Source organism: Diabrotica virgifera, chromosome 1, assembly GCF_917563875.1.
Source record: "Diabrotica virgifera virgifera chromosome 1, PGI_DIABVI_V3a".
In the NCBI taxonomy this organism is placed as follows: Eukaryota; Metazoa; Arthropoda; class Insecta; order Coleoptera; family Chrysomelidae; genus Diabrotica; species Diabrotica virgifera.
The window spans coordinates 249154404-249172000 of NC_065443.1; the positions used below are offsets into that span (position 1 = coordinate 249154404).

The 17597-nt window shown below is 35.0% G+C and overlaps 1 protein-coding gene across 1 annotated transcript in view; it reads left to right on the forward strand.

The window, feature by feature from the left end:
• LOC114329572 (fat-like cadherin-related tumor suppressor homolog) overlaps positions 1–15472 on the forward strand; it is a 495287-nt gene extending 479815 nt beyond the window's left edge. Inside the window, exons 24-25 of the mRNA XM_050663310.1 lie at positions 1072–1260; positions 8938–15472. Coding sequence (XP_050519267.1) covers positions 1072–1260; positions 8938–9077 — 329 coding nt within the window. The 3' untranslated portion in view covers positions 9078–15472. The remainder of the gene's footprint in view (positions 1–1071; positions 1261–8937) is intronic.
• Positions 15473–17597: the final 2125 nt, after the last annotated feature.

The following is a 17597-nucleotide window of genomic DNA, read 5'->3' on the forward strand; positions in this document are numbered from 1 at the left end:
CATTCGTTGTTCCTCTTTCTTTTTAACTGCCTAACTTTCAGTTCCGTACGTTATAGCCGGTTTTATGGCATTTTATAGAATTTTCCCTTCAGGTTCATTGGAATTTTTCTGTCACACAATACACTATTTGCGTCCTTCCATTTAATTTATCTAACCCTAAATTATATTGCATGCATTATCCCCTGCATGACTATTTCCCCATTACTGTATAATACCAATCCTAGGTATTTAAAGCTCTCACTTTTCACATTCATTTCACCATCCAAAGATATCCTTTTATTCATAGTAACTCCTACTCACCTTTACTATTTCCCACCAACACCATAATATCATCAGCGTACATTAAGTACCAGAGAATATTATCCTGTAGTTTCCAATACTAAATACTAAGCACTAAGCCTGGTGCAATCCTACTTTCACATGAAATTTATCAGTCTCTCCCACATTTGTCCTAACACTAGTTACTCCCTCATACATATCTCTCACAATCTTTACATATTCACCGGGAACTCCTTTCTTATCTATCGCCCACCACAGAATCTCTCGAGGAACTCTATCATATACCTTCTCAAGATCAATGAATAGCATAATATGAGCGTTTGTTTCTTTATTCCTGTATTTGTTCATCAACTGCCTTATAATGAAAATTGCATTTGTGGTTGATCTGCCCTGCATAAAGCCAAATTGATTATCGGATATTTCGGTTTCTTCAAAAACTGAAAAAAAAGAAACATTATTTAGCAATAATCCCTAAATACATACACGCACACATACACAGCATTCATGTATTGAATAGTAATCGGTTCTCAAACACGTAGAACTAGAAAAAATAAGCATAAAGTCAAAAACAAATTGTGAATTTAAAAGCAAGCAATAGACCATATTAATTATTAAGTAATTGTTTGATATATCTCTGTTATAACATTTTACCTACCAGATCGGAAGAGACAACCAACTAAACTACACTTGTATTTTCAATCCTTATTTATTATTTGTTGTTGGCAGATTTAATTTTATATCAGATGTTAACGTGTCCGACCAAAATCTAAATGGTATGTTTTCTTTTTGTAGCCGATAGTTATACACGTCATCCAAACTCTTACCTCCCAAGCCACGAATACAACATTCCCACTGAAGTCGACGATTGCCTGCAGAGTCCTGAAGGAGAATCGGACGACGTCGAACCCTACGGATTCCCTAGTAATAGAAATAGAAGGAAAAACTGTGATGATGATATTGCTTCCGTAATTACCACATTAGGTAAGTTACTGTTTTATTCAATTTTTTATAAATAAAACATATATATTTACAAGGATTTCCACAGTTTTCACTGTATTCCTTCACTCAACCGTTCTCTCCAGTTCTTTCTGTTTTGCCAGTCCCCTTCCTGCAGATTTCTTTGTGGTCTGCTTCTCTTCCTTCTCTTCTCTTCCCTGTTTATATCGGGCTCATTCTGTAATGAAGTTTATTCAATGTTTTTTGTCTGCTCTTCTGACATATCCGTACCAGCTTAATCTCCTATGTTCTATGTAGTGTATTATATCTGAGGTCATTCGCGTTCTTTCTTGAATCTCTGTGTTATTTATTATATCTCTTCTAGTTACTCTGCAGCTTTCCCTTAGAAATTCCATTTCTTTTGATCGTATTTTATTTTTGGTTTTCTTATTTATTATCCAATTTTCACAACCATAAATCAAGATACTTCTTGTCATGGTGTTTTAAATCCCCTTTTTGTTTTTATACTTATGTTCTTTTTCCACAGTACCGGGTTTAATTTTCGTATGCAGTCCCTTATTTGTTCTACTCTATTTTTTCTTCAGTTGTTCCGTTGTTTGATGTTATGAAACCTAAATATTTGTACTTGTCTTTTCCTCTGATTTGTTTACCTTTGTCTATTGCCAGCTGTTTTATTTCTGTATTCTCCGTTGTTAGGTATTCAGTATTCAGTTTTCTTTAGGTTTATTTCCATCCCATTCTTTGTACATTCCTGTTTTCTTATTATAAAGCTGAGTTCATCTTCATCTTATGCGATCACTATCTGCACAAGAGATTTAAAGTTTCAGCTAACAGTTAAGTTGGCAAGGTGCTACACTTTCTCGACTTTGTTTTATGGAATAGAAGCTTGGACCTTGAATTCGGCATCAATGAAAAAACTTTAATGATTCCAGTTGTTGGTGTATAAAAGAAGTCTGAAAAGATCGTGGACAGAACATATCATAAACAAAAAGGTTCGAAAATGGACATCAATACTACGTAATCAATACTACGTATAAAATATTAGCTTCGGCATTACTAAAAACATTACTACCATAGGCCGAAGAAATAGTTGGTGACTATCAATGTGGCTTCAGGCCTGTAAGATCCACTATTGATCAAATATTTCCTATTAGACAAATACCTGAAAAGAATTGAGAGTATAATCAAGACGTAATCAGATTTTTATGGATTTCAAACAGGCTTTCTTCAATTAATCGTGCAAGGCTATGGAATCCAATGGTTGAGCTGGGCATACCTAAGAAACTAGCTGCTGTAACGCAAATGTGTGTATGAGTAACTCATTTTCATAAGTTAGAATAGGAGGAAAAACATCAAATGCTTTTTGCGTAAATTCTGGACTGAGACAGGGAGAATGGAGATACGCTGTCCCCATTGTTCTTTAACCTGGTCTTAGAATATGTCATGCGAAAAATTTATCCGAAAATCAAACCGGACATAGATCCTCGGAAGCAAAGACCAGTACCACAATCAACATTAGAGGTTAAGCATATTTTCTCGAGGTTTGGAGAAGCTGCATTAAATATCGATCTAAAAGTATAAAAGAAAGTGAAGACAAAACAAAATACATGGTCATTTCAATACAAGAACCACGGCGAATAAATGAATAAAACACGATCACAACTTCGAAGTGGCCAAAGAGTTTAAAACTCTAGGAGCTACAGTCACCAATGACAACAAAGTAGAACGAGAAGTTGAAATGCGAATAATGGCGGGAAACCGATCTTTCTCTGCAATTCAACATCTAATGAAATCAAAACTTCACTCGTGAGGTACAAACATCCAGATATACAAAGCCATAATAAGACCAGCAGTTACGTATGGAAACGAAACATGGACGCTAACGAAAAAGGAAGTAATTAAATTGCTGGTGTGAGAACGTAAAATCGTTTGAGTAATAGAGGCCCCTGCAAAGATAGCGTGACAAACGAATGGAGGCGCAGACACAATAACGAGACAAGAGTCTCTCTTCGAAAAGAAAAATCGAATCGCCTTATAAACGATGTATTTTAGGAAAGGCCAGATAGGAGAAAGTATGTAGGATGGAGTAGAAGCCATGGGAGAGAATAATAAATGCGACAAAGACTCACGAAGTATCGGCGTAATTACTCAGTCATTTGACAACCGAGTTTAAAAAACTTTATATCGTTGGATAGGTGAATGACCATTCTTTCAATTTAAAAAAATATACTGGGTGTTCCATTAAAAAAGTCAACAATGATTTTTTTTTCAAAAATCCGCCATTTTTATTTAAAAGCGATATAAAAAATTCAATTGATTCAAACAAGTTTTTTTCAAAAATCCGCCATTTTTTTTCGTAATTGAAAGCGATATAAAAAGCTCAATGTATTCAGACAAAACTTTTACTAAAATAAAACATTTCAGCATATTTCTATCTTGAGCCGTTTAGAAGTTATAGGCAGTTAAAATGGGGGAAAATATAAGTGGACACCTGGTATAATAAATAAAAATAAGTGAAATCTGAAGCACATTTTCTGATCTCCGCCCTTGGTTTACCATGTACTTTACTCATCATGTTGTTAATTAATGAAATCGATTATAATAATACTATGTAACGTGCAACCATCGACACGAGCACTAAATGCATCGTATAAAACAACAATCAGCCGGGTCCCCCAATTTGCTTTTCCAGATATTCAATTATTTGATTACTAACAGTGAAATTTGACGACAAACGACCTATTCGATCAGCTGAAACAACTATTCCGTTGTTAATTAATGCTCCACTTACGCTGCTACCATTAATTTATAACCGGTGCGGGCTAATGCATAGGTAAACGAAAACAACGAGTGATTACTCTCACAGAATAATAATTATAGCCACAGGAAATTATAGGGTACAGAGGGTCAATTTATTTACCACGGTATTTACGTGTGAGGCAAAAAGTTTTCTTTGCCCTTTTATTAATGTTTAACAGAGTTTATATGCAGTAACAACATCGATACCTACAATCGTAAGGCTCAAAAGACGGAAATGTTATTATCGAGCACAGAAAAATAATGAAAATGGCTTTGAGAAAAATAACCACATTGTGAAGAGAGTTTACGAAGATCCACAAGGTAAATATGAAATAAGCTGCTGAGATACACAGCAAATAGTAAGACCAGTTAAACCTACGAGAAAAGCTAAAACAGCTGATACATGGCTTATAATTTTTTATTAGTAAGATAGAGACTTTAAAAACTACTGGAAATTATGAGAAGATTGTTTAATAGGTGTTCCAATGGATAATAATTCGCAGTTAAAAGAGCCCAAAAGTCATTTGATCGTGTTAAGCACTCTATATTGATCGAAGTTCTAATACGTTGGCTTGGACAGCAGAGATGTTCGAATAATTGCAAATTTATATTGGAATCAAACAACATCAGTTTTAGTAGATGGTGTGGAATCACAGGCTCATATTAAAAGAGGAGTACGGCGGGGATGCCTCTTGTCACCCCCGCTTTTCAACGTTTACTCCGAAAGAATTTTCAGAAATGCACTTTCTGAAACACAAGAAGGAATAATTGTGAACGGTGAAGTCATCAATAATTTGCGATATGCGGACGATACAGTACCCCTAGCTTCTAGTCAAGAAGATCCGCAAACACTACTTGATAGTGTCGTTAAAAGTTGTAGGGAGGCGGATCTGGATCTGAACATACGTAAAACATACTCGTAATAAGTAAACAACAGAATATCAGAATCACCATGTATTTCAAAGCAATATTTATTTCTTTTGAAAAAACTTGTTATTTTTGCGAAGAATAAAGGTTTTTATTGAAAATAAACAAATCGATAAGACAATCAGATAGTACAGCTCGGTACGGTATATGTTATTTGCTTGAGTTGCAAATTGAACGAAAATAAATAAACTAACTTTTGCGTCCAAAAACGAAAATATGCCTCATGTGGGGTTATAGAACTTACAACGGGGAAAGATATTGGTCTTGTGGAGAAAGTAATGTTCTCAGAGGGACATAGCTGTAGAGCTATGCGTAACACAGGGCGTTCTGTCCAAAACTTATGTTAGGTAACAGGAACTAGGAAAGCTTAAAAATAAACCAAGGGAAAGTCGTCAGAAAGTAATAACGGCTTGCTGCGATCGTTTAATTGTCCAATCAGCTGAAAAACACCCAACCATTTCTCACCTGCAGCTTTTGGAAGCTACAGGTGTAACTTTTTCAGTTGAGATGATAAGAAAAAATGTTCGTGCCAAGAAGTATACAGCAGGAGACAGTTAGGAGTTCTCGAGTGATCCAGGCAGCACAAGATTGGTCGCCTAAATTGGTGTCTTCACCACCAAAACCGGAACATTGGGTATTGACAAAATGTGCTATTTTCAGAAAAAGTCAGGATTGGTGTAAATCAGATGACCCACGAAATCATGTACTTAAAGGCCAAAGCAGACAAGCAAGAACGAAAACTGTCAGATCTGTTCACAAATATACAACGGGAAGTATAATGTTCTGAAGAGGAATTGTGATCCGTAAAAAACTCCTTTAATTTTCATCCAATCAACTTTAACTGCTCACAGGTATGTTGATAACCTGTATTTAGGCTCTGGAGAGATGCAACAGGAGAAAATTTAATTTTTATGCATGATAATTGAACATACCATTAGAGTGACTAGAGACATAATTGAAGCAGAAGGTATTCCTTGTTTGGAGTGGACTACTTAGTCACCCGAGCTAAACTCTATAGAGTATTTGTGGGATATGCTTAAAAGAAAAATTGGAGCTCGCCGGGATAATCCACAAAACACCGCACGGCTAGTATAAGCTGCGTTTGTAGAATGGAGCAACCTACCGCAACAAAATGTTGATAATTTGATTAGGAGCGTGCCCACGTAAACTGAAGCTTGCATAGGACTAGAGGTGATAACACTGACTACAAAAAAAAATAAAAAATGTATATAAAAACAATTTAAATATTATTAATTTTACATTGAAATTTTTTATTTTATAGACTTTAAAACAACTAGTTTTAATTAGTTTGTTAAATATGGTTTTAATATACGGTAAATATGGTTTTATTTAATTATTACGTATTTGTTATTAAATTGCTTTAAAATAAATTATGTTTGACTTCGTGTGTTCGTTTTTTTTTTAAATTCGCACGAAATAATAAGAAATATCAAATGATTCCATATAAGTTTGGGTGTGTGTATATGTAAATAATACTAAACGTGGGCAAGTTGATAAAATCGTTTACCTTGGTCAGCAATTAAATTGTAACGCAGAAAGTCTGTCCAAGGCGTTATGTAACGGAGATCTAAAATTGGCATTGAGGATCCACATACTTCGCTGCTACGTGTTCTCGGTCTTACTTTATGGTGTCGAGTCCTGGACTGTGAATAAAATCGATCTAAATCGCCTTGAGGCTTTCGAAATGTGGTGCTGTAGAAGAATTTTAAAAGTTTCTTGGATGGAGAAGATTCGAAACTCCACAATAGTAGAACGTCTCAGCAAGACTACTGAGATTATAAAAAGCATCAAGCAGAGAAAGCTGGAGTATTTCGGACATGTAATGAGAGATATAGGTTGCTCCAAAATATTATGCAAGGAAAAATAGCAGGCAAACGCAGTCCAGGACGAAGAAGAACCTCATGGCTGAAGAACTTGCGAGATTGGTATTGTGTTGATACAAACATGCTATTTAGGGTGGCAGTGAATAAAATTAAGATAGCTATGATGGTAATCAACGTTCTGAAAGGACATGGTACATGAAGAAGAAGTTAAAAGAGCAACAGTCTCCTCGTCATTCCTTCAGCCCTTGTCAGGCTGTGGTGACATTCTAAATATTGTTAGCTTGCTTTCTTCATTGGCTGCTGTCCTGTGCTAGACGGGCGGCTTCATGTAGAGATTTTCCCACCATTTGGTCTGCCCATTGTATTGGAGATAGGGATGGTCACAAGTTCGAGCTTAGCTCGGCTTGACTCGAGGCTCGACTCGTTTGACGACTAGTGTGTTTATCTACAAGAACTACTGTACTTTGTCAGTCTTGATTTGAAGCAGAAAATAGGGCATATACTATCTACCAGGGGTGTGCGGTGAAATTTGAAACAGGGGAAGCAATTTATAAAAAATTGTAAAACACCTATTTATAATGTAATTAAATTCTTCTATCTGAACGAAAGTCTCGGTCATCAAAATTCTTAAACCTATTTTCCATTCGTTGGCATATTTGATCTAAAGTCTGATAGTATTATAGACTATAATAGTCGGTAGCACTATTGGACATCTCCAACATTATCAGTGCGTATACGTTTCCGTTTAGGCTCAAAACTTCTTGCCATCATATTATTCCAACATTTTTCAAAGTCATCTCTCTCTTTTTGTTAATAACATCTTTAAATTCGCTAATTTTTTTTACACAGAAACCAATCTCGTTTATCTTGCATTGCAATACATTAAATAAATTATCTGAACATGTAAATATTTCTGAAAAAAGCAAAGTTAAAAAACTGCAAGAACCTTCTCGAGCTATTTATGGTTTCTGTATCCCACTTTTCACATTTTCTCCATTCTCCAAAACCCTAATACATATATTTATATAAATATTTAGTATATATAATATAAATAATTCTATTTTATTTATTTATATAAATAATTAAATAAAATCAGTCTTCATAATTCCACAAAATCAGTCGACGAAGCCCGTCATTGTCAAATGCTGGTAAATCCCATTTAAATTCACGAAAACAGCTCCTTGTATGCAGTTGACAAAATTGCTTATAAGCGAATAATATGCCCGAAATTTGAACTCGCCACTCTGCGTGTAACCCCGGTGATTTTTACATAGGCTGAGGAGAAGCAAATTTGAAATCAGATTATCTGCCGACATGACTCCGAATACCAACGTAAAAATACGATCATGGCCTATGGGTCCGCGTATGGAACGAAAGCTAGAAATACAGCATGCAGCGCTGCTTATTTCATTGCTTTGTTATTTACTGTATGACAAAAATAGAGTAAAATAAGTTTGTCTTTTCTTATTACTTACTGCTTGTATTATATAATTATATATTCTCGTATGCAACTTAAAATCCTGCTTCTGCTTATGTGTTTGTTCAATGTTTTTAAATAATCTCAGTTACTTACTCAGTTGGTACGGTATTACCTACGGAAACCAAGGGAAGCAATGCTTCCCTTGGAGCACATTTAACATTTTTGTTTTTGTATAAAAACAGGCTCCAACATAATGGAAAATGTTCCGAAGTTTGGGTTCGTATGAAAGTAGTTTTCTGTATCAGCGAAACTGTTCGAAAACTTAAAAAAGGACCTAAAAACATGAATATTGAAAAATAAAAGTAGTATCAGTGAATTAATTTACTAAAAATTATCACAGAACATTTTCGGAATGATAATTACATCATCAGTGCCTGCTTACAAGGTAGGTATATATGGTTGAGCCATTAAAGTATCTGATAATGCTGTAATGATATTAGCATGTTACATGGTTATAGTTAATATTATGTGATCTTTGAACTTTTAGTTGATTTTACACCATGGCAACGAAGTACTCCCAACTATGTGGGTTGCAGGCCCTGAGGGGAACCCCTCTAAATAGACTCTAGTAAACAACTGTCCCTTTAGAGAGGTTCATGTTTTGTACTCGTATGTAAACTCTCTTCTAATAATATTTTGTATTTTTTTCAGAAGAAAGACATTCCCTTCTCGGCTGCCCGAGCATAAGCGATCTCTCCACAAACCTTTGCGAAATAGAAGATTCAGAAAACGAGTCCGAGCACAAACCACTTAACAGCTATCTAGGAGGCGTACAACAGACCTCAGTCTGACACAAACCTCACACGGGTACGACCAGAAGGACCCGTTTCCTTGGATAGTATAAGATGACCACTGTACCAATGGATGACGTTAACTGTTAAGTTTGAATTTAAGTGAAATTTAGATAGGAACGACGTGATTATTAACTATTCGACGTGTAGTTGAGCTAAAACGTTTTATTTGTGAAAAATTTTACTGTATTATTTCTGATACAGATCTTTTTCGAAAAACTGTATAAAAATGTATGTTTCGGTCACTTTTAGTTTAAAACAAAAAGAAAAATCGAAGCTTGAAAAATCGATTTATATAAATTTGTTTAAATACTGAGTGCTATTCGATTCTTTGTTAAAGTTACAAACAGTAATCGGTTATTGAGAAATTGAATTGCATCTTCGAAAGGTATCATATTAAAAAACTGTAGCTTCTCTTACTCTCTACATTTTTTTCCAGTATTAAAAGCTTCGTGCTCTCCATAAATGTTTCCCTAGTTAGCAGTATTCTATTCTATCTTTCTTCTCCAGAAAGCTAAAAGTTTGTAAGACAGTTGAGAATGGATGCTGGCTTGAATATCTAATCCACGATAGCTCCAAAACTTCCGAATAATTTTCAATAAGGCCTTCCTGGCTTGGTCGACTCATTTCATTATCGGGATCCAGTTGATCATTCTAGCCCGATCAAAGAACAATCTGACCCAAAAAAAAAAGGAAGGATGTAAATTTGGGAATAGGCATTTGAAATTGTCTATTATATAAGAAAAAGTTTACAATTCTATATCCCCTCCATTTTACAAAAAGGGTAATACCTTTTCTCGGGGGTTAAAAAATATACATTCAAAATAAGCCCGGAATTGGATAAAATGACTAATTCTAAGCAACTTTTGTTTGATAGAGTTTTTTCACTAAGTCAATACTTTTCGAGTTATTTGAGAATGAATATGTTCATTTTTAACAAAAAAAAAACATGTTTTTGGACGGTTTTTCGCAAATAACTCATAAAGTAAGTATTTTATCGAAAAAAATATTCTTAGTAAAAATATTCTTATAAAATATTCTTATAAAAAAGTGAAAAAAATGGTGTATGCATGAAATATGTGTACCCAGTAGAAGCGGAGTTGTAGCTAATAAAAAGTAGGTTCTTATTCGTCCAATTCCAAATCGAATATTTCAACGTGAAATAACCAAAAAACGAAGCACTTTCCGGGGAAAACTCATGATAACTATTTTAAAGTGTTTAAAAAAAGGTTTTTTTGTTTTTTTTTAACTTCTAACATTAAAAGATAGTGAGTTATGCTCAAAATATTGTTGGTCGCTTTTATTTCTTGGTAAAAAAATCACGAAAATCACCCCCTAATTAGCATCCCAAATAAAATTAATCGTTACCGCTTCACAAATTACTTTGCTTATGTATTCTTTATAAGATCTGTAAATTTCATTTGTTCAGTTTTAAAAAACAAAAATAAAACATTTTTCAAACATTTTAAAAAAATTGCAATGAGTTTTCCCCGAAATGTGCTCCGTTTTTTGGTTATTTCACGTTGAAATATTCGATTTGAAATTTGACGAAGAAGAACCTACTTCTCATTAGCAACAACTCTGCTTCAACTGGGTCAATAGACTTCATGCATACACCATTTATTTCACTTTTTTATAAGCTATATTTTCACTAAGAATATTTTTTTCGATAAAATACATACTTTTTCAGTTATTTGCAAAAAACCGTCCAAAAGCATGTTTTTTTTGTTAAAAATGAACATATTCACTCGCAAATAACTCGAAAAGTATTGACTTAGTGAAAAAACTTTATAGAACAAAAGTTGCTTAGAATTGGTCATTTTATGCAATTCCGGACTTATTTTGAATGTATATTTTCACCCCCGAGAAGGGGTTATTCCCCTCCATTTTATAAAATGGAGGGGATGTAGACTTGTAAACTTTTTCTTGTATAATAATAGACAATGTCAACTACCTATTCCCAAATGTTCATCCTTCCTTTATTTGTTTGGAGGTTTTCGTAAAGTTTTGTGTTCCTTGATCGGGCTATTCAGAAGACCAATTATTTTAAGTTGAATTTCTTTTCCAGCTCCGTATACGTAACGTATATGTAACTTTTGCATTTACTTAATTATTTCTACCTCATAAATATAGTTTTCGTAGTGTTTACCACTTTTTTTGAGAAGAGAGAAGACCTGTATTTCGTTTTATTTTTGAAGATGTACTATTGATATTGAGTAACATTAAAGATTGCTGCTGTTAAAGTAGAACCAGCAATCTAAAAGACTCATTCCTAATAAAAATAAACAATTACTTGAGTATGAGGTATACTTTGAGTAAAAAGGAGGCCATGTTTGTTTATAACATCTGGTCAACAAGTCAATATTTACATACATATTTCTTTTTCTCGATTTTGAACGTGGGCAATGATATTTTTTCAGTTCTTATTTTATATTTTCTTCATATTTGATGTAATTAAACGTACAATGCAATAGTAAAGAGAAAGTCTAGATACTGCATGACGCCAAACTGTCACATTAGTCTCTCTCTTCGATCCTGACCCCCCGGAGGGATTGTAGTGGTAGGTCGACGTGATGTCGTGTATTGTCCGTCTCCAAAGATCTCTGTCTCTGGTCATTTCTTTTAACAAATGCATAGGTTTTTGCATATTCCTGTAATTTTATTGATCCATCTTGTTGGAGATCTTCCTCGTGATCTTCGGCTTTCCACCTTTCCTTGTATAATGAGTCCTTCCCATGTTTTCTGTGTTTGCTCTCATAACATGTCCAAAGTATTTTAATTGTTGGAGATGGACTTTACTGGAGAGTCTTTGGCTAACTTTTAGCTCTCTTAAAATTGAATTATTGGTCCTACGGTTACGGTCGGTTCAAGGAATTAGTATCATTCGTCTCCAACAGAACATTTCAGTGGCAGGCAACTATCGTTCTTCTTTTCGAATTTCTTAGGGTCTAAGATTCACATCCGTAGGATAGTATTGGGAATATTAAGCAGTTGATTAACCTCATCTTTAACGCTCTTGAAATTTGACAGTCTTTCCATATTGTGGTCATTTTTCTGTGGCAACTTTTGCTAGATCACAGTTTTATTTCTTCTTGTAGTGACCCTGTGTTTGTGATTAATGATCCCAGATATAAGTATGAGCTCACAGCCTCAAACCGGTCAATTGTGGTTATGTGTGGATGATTGTTATGTAGTCTATCCAGTATCATGATCTCTGTCTTTGATATGTTTAATTGCAGAACAAATATTTGACTTTCTTTTCCGACTAGTCGTATAAGATCAATCAGCTCTGCTTGACTATTTACAAGAAGGGTTGTGTCTGCGAAACGTTGTTTAGTTTATGGCCATTTATTGAGATTCCCTTTTCCTATCTTTCAAGTGCTCTTTTCATAATATGTTGTACAATTCGATTTTTTACTTTAATTGATTTATGTAAATCGATTGTTTGCCGATATTTCTTGATGTGTCATTTAAGCGAACCTAGAAATAAAATAAAACATAAATTCTTTTCGGTTGATATTTAAAAAAGAATCCCATTTTTCCTGGATAGAACCAGTCGGCTCGATACAAACATTCGATATTAAATAAACTATTCGGGAATTGAAGAATAATATACTTAAAAAAATTATCGTATAGTCCGCATATCAAGACAGTTAAGCGAGGAATTTTTTTATACTAATATAATATTGTGTTATATTTATTTTACTCTTCTTTCTATGTAACTTTTTAGGATATATTGTGATAGACTGTCTCTGTAGCTTTCTCCTCGTCAAATTCCTCTTTTAACTGCGAGCTACTTAAAGAAAATTATGTAAATAAAAGGACCTAAAATATTTTTGTAATGTTAGTGAAATATTCGAAAAACAGGGTCCGTATATTCAACCCTCTGTATTTATTATGTCTTTTTTATGTTCTATGAAGGGTTGAATATGCCAAACCGTTTATTATAAGTAATTGTTTTGGGAACCGATACTCTGAATCTCTATAAAAATTAGAACGGTATTTTAACAAGGGATCCAGACGTTCGGTTCTTGCTAAATATTTCGTATTTTTTTAAATAGGTAAATAGGGTTCTCACATAGCATCATTGCCATTTTTGTATTACTTTTACACCCAACATAATGTAGAAATAAGATTTTTTATATCTATACTTTATTTTGAGCTTAAGTTTCGTCGTTATCTTTATTACCAAATCTGATAAATAACTTTGTGGTATAACTGAACTTTTTCCTAATAATTGCGAACCCTAGAGAAACAGATCGCTCAACTTATCTCTTACCCTCCCCTCTTTCTATATCTCGTTCATGTGTTCGTTTCATCATTCATGTATTTTGCTCTATTCCTTTCTCTTTCTTATAAACCGTCTACAATTTTTAATACCTGTAGGTACGTGCTTATATTAATATTACATGATCTGAGCCTTTGTCTTTTTAGTTCTCTATCTCCCTCATCTTCACTATTTTTTATTCGTTATTCTCCCATCTTCTGAGTGTTATATATCTAATGTTACTATTTGATTTTTCTGTTTACTATTTTATTTCTTGATACACACATCAAAGTGGTCTAGGTCTAGGGGACACAGTGATCAAAAAATAATTAAATGGTAATTTGATAATTTATTTGGAAAATATGGCAATGCAACAAATCTGGATGCTGCTTAACGATAAATTGTGAATAACACAACAACCGATCGATGTATACAGGGGGTTTAAAAAATTGAAAAAAATAATTAAACAAAAATTCTCAACTAAAATTTAAAAATAAAGTCGTAGGCTCTTGTTAGTACAGTGTATGATCACCGCTATAAACAGCTTCAAAACCAAATAAGAAGAAAAATAAGGGAGGCTAAAAAAACCTACTTCTCTGAAAAATGTAAAGAAATAGAACTGCAAAACAAATATGACAACTTCGACCTACATAAAAAAGTCAAAGAACTAGCCAGAATAGGAAATAGAAGAACCTCAAATATATTGCTCGACAAAAATGGAAATATTATAATGGAGACAGAACGAAAACTACGACGATGGAAAGAGTACATCGAGGAACTATTTCATGACTAGAGAGAAGCTAGTACATCCGTAGATAGCCAAACCCGAGATGTGGGCCCAGAGATAACCAAATCAGAGGTTAGTCAGGCAATAGACTCTATGAAAACCAATAAATCTGCTAGTCCAGATGAATTACCTAGCGATCTGATAAAGTTGGTCAACGAGAAAAACCTGGACATAATAGTAGAAGAACTGTGCAACGCTATCTATACTACGGGAATGATTCCTAGAGAAGTGTTGACATCAGCATTTGTGTGTTTGCCAAAGGAAGTGAATGGCAAAGAATGCAGTGACTATCGAACCATAAGCTTAATGTCACATACCTTGAAAATTCTGCTGAAAATTATCCACGCCAGAATACACTCTAAACTGAAGCTGGATATTAGTGTCACTCAATATGGGTTCCGCAATGGTATGGGTACCAGAGAGGCATTATTCTCCTTCAACGTGCTGACACAGAGATGTTTGGATGTTAACCGTCCTCTTTACGTCTGTTTTATGGACTACAATAAAGCGTTTGATAAAGTAAAACATGATCGACTCATGGAAATTCTGAAAACTAAAAACCTAGAAGAAAGAGATTTAAGACTAATAACACACCTCTATTACAATCAGCGAGCAATAGTAAGAATTGAAAAAGAAACATCTGAAGAAATGGAAATAAAGAGAGGAGTCCGGCAAGGCTGCATACTATCACCTCTATTATTTAACGCTTATTCTGAAGAGGTAGGTAATGCGAGAAATTCTGGAAGATGAAACAGTCGGCATAAGAGTAAATGGAGTCTTAGTTAACAACATCAGATATGCAGATGATACAGTAATAATAGCCGATAGTTTACAAGACCTGCAAAGACTCATGAGTAAAATAGTAAGGTGTAGTAGGGAGTAGGGACTCTCTCTCAATATCAAAAAGACGAAGTTTAGGAAAATTAGTAAAAACAAACATAATACTAACGAAATCTTAATAGTAGATGGCCAGCAGATCAAAAGAGTAAAAAAGTACACTTACCTTGGAACACTTATGATAGAAAATAATGTCTAAACTGCAGAAATAAAAGTCAAAAAGCACGTTCTGATTTTATGAAAATAAAAAAGATCCTATGTAGCAAAGATTTAACATTAGCTCTTAAAGTACGCCTAACAAAATGTTACGTATACAGTGTACTATACTATGGAGTGGAATCATGGACGTTAAATGTAGAGACAATGAGACGACTTAACGCCTTTGAAATGTGGACCTATAGAAGAACTATGAGGGTTTCCTGGGTAGATAGAGTTACGAACAACGAAGTACTAAGAAGAATAGGTAAAGAGAAGGAAGTTGAACTTACAATTAAAGAAAGAAAACTACAGTATCTCGGACATGTGATACGGGGCGAGAAGTATGGCATCCTGCGACCCATATGCAGGGAAAGATAGATGGCAGAAGAAGCATCGGAAGAAGACGAATTTCATGGCTGAAGAACCTGCGAGAATGGTTTGTATGCAGCTCAAAACAACTATTTAGAGCTACTGCCTCAAAAATTAAAATAGTTATGATGGCACCTGATTATGACACTGAAGAAGAAGATGACCACCTCTGTGATTAATGACAGCTCGACGTCGATCTGGCATTCTTCCTATCAAATTGTCAATATCGTCTTACTCAATTTGTTGTCATTGCTTTTGCATACAGCTTAGCAGCGCTTCCCTTGTCTTGGACACTTATCCTTGCTGTTGTACATGTCTGTTTAGCATATCCCAAACGTGCTCAATGAGATTAAAGTCAGGGGATTGAGCAGGCCCGGGCAATACCTGAATATTGTTCTGCTCTAAAAGTTTCTCACGGTTCTTGCAACATGCGGACGCGTATTGTCGTACATCAGCACAAAATTTTCTCCGAATTGTGCAGGACTTAGACGACCAATAGGTTCAAGAATATGATCTCAATATTCATTTGCTGTAAAAATCCTTCAATATGAACGAGATCAGTTCGAAAACCTATTGAAACTCCAGCCCAAGCTCCTCCTTGTTATCTGTCAACTTCTTGAACAGTTTTCAAGTGAGAGGCGTTGCCAGGTGGTCACCACACCCTTGATCTTCGTGAATCGAGTCGTAAACCAAACCTGGATTCATCAGTGAAAATAATATTTGACCATTCTCGTTCTTGCCAAATTTGATGTTCTTCGGCCCATTCTAATCTCATTGTGCGATTCCCATGAGATAATACTGAAACTCTAATGGGACGTCTAGCATGACGATTACACTTATGGAACATATTGGTGGTCGACAGATTCGACACTATTCAACTGACTAACATGTTACAGGAATACCAGATAGTAAACACCTTTATCTATCTCGGATCTAGTATAACTAACGATGGTAGCTGTGAAGCAGAAGTTCGGAGACGTATTGGTATGGCAAAAAATGCGATGAGATGCGAAAATTTGGAAAGACAGATCTATCTCTCAAAATATCAAGATGAGACTGATGAATGCCCTTGTATTCTCAATATTTCTATACGGAGCAGAGACTTGGACTCTTCGCGCATGCGAGCGAAAAAGAATTGATGCGTTTGAGATGTAGTGCTGGAGAAGAATGCTGCGCATACCTTGGACATCTCATAGGACAAACGTTTCCATTCTAAACCAACTCAATATTAAAAAAGGCTGTCCACAATATGTCTGCAACGAATTCTGCAATTCTTTGGTCACGTGGTTCGCAGAGGTGACGACAGTTTGGAGAGATTAATTGTTTCTGGAAACGTTCCGGGGAGAAGATCAAGAGGACGATCACCAACTAGATGGTCCGACCAAATAAAGAATTCAGCTGGAAACTCATTCTGCGAAGCTCTTAGAGCAGCTGAAGATAGAGACCAATGGAGAAACATTGTTGGGAATATTGGAAGAAATCACGATTCTCAGTAATGGGGAAACGACAAGAGAGAAAGAGAGAGAGAGAACATATTCCTAACAGTATGAGTAGAGACATTAATGCTATGAATGTTTTGAAGCTCACTTCTTAGCTGGCTAGCCGGAACATTGAGGTTCCTTAATGCCTGAAGGCGAACAAACTTACCATGTACCGGTTGTGTTGCTCTTGTTGGAGCAGTATATCTTTCCCTTACATCACCAGTTTCTTGAAAACGCTGCCATAACTGTCCAATAGTACTTTTGGTAGAATGCGCGGCTTTGCCACGTCGCGGTTGTTCATACCACCCTGTATCATACCAATAGCTCGTAGATGTATTTCACGATCAGGATGATTTCTTTGCATATTAATTTAGTTAAAACCACAATAACAACAAATTCTAACTACACTTGCAGCAAAAAGTGTAATGGTGCTACATCCCTATGAAAGAGCCTCGACCTTCCCAAGTCTATTACGCCAGTCAGTCCTATTCATTGCCAACCGTTGCCAGTTTGCTGCGCCTATTTTTCTCCCACTTTTAAGTTGAATAAATAAACTTAAAAAAAATTGTCTTTTTTGTAAG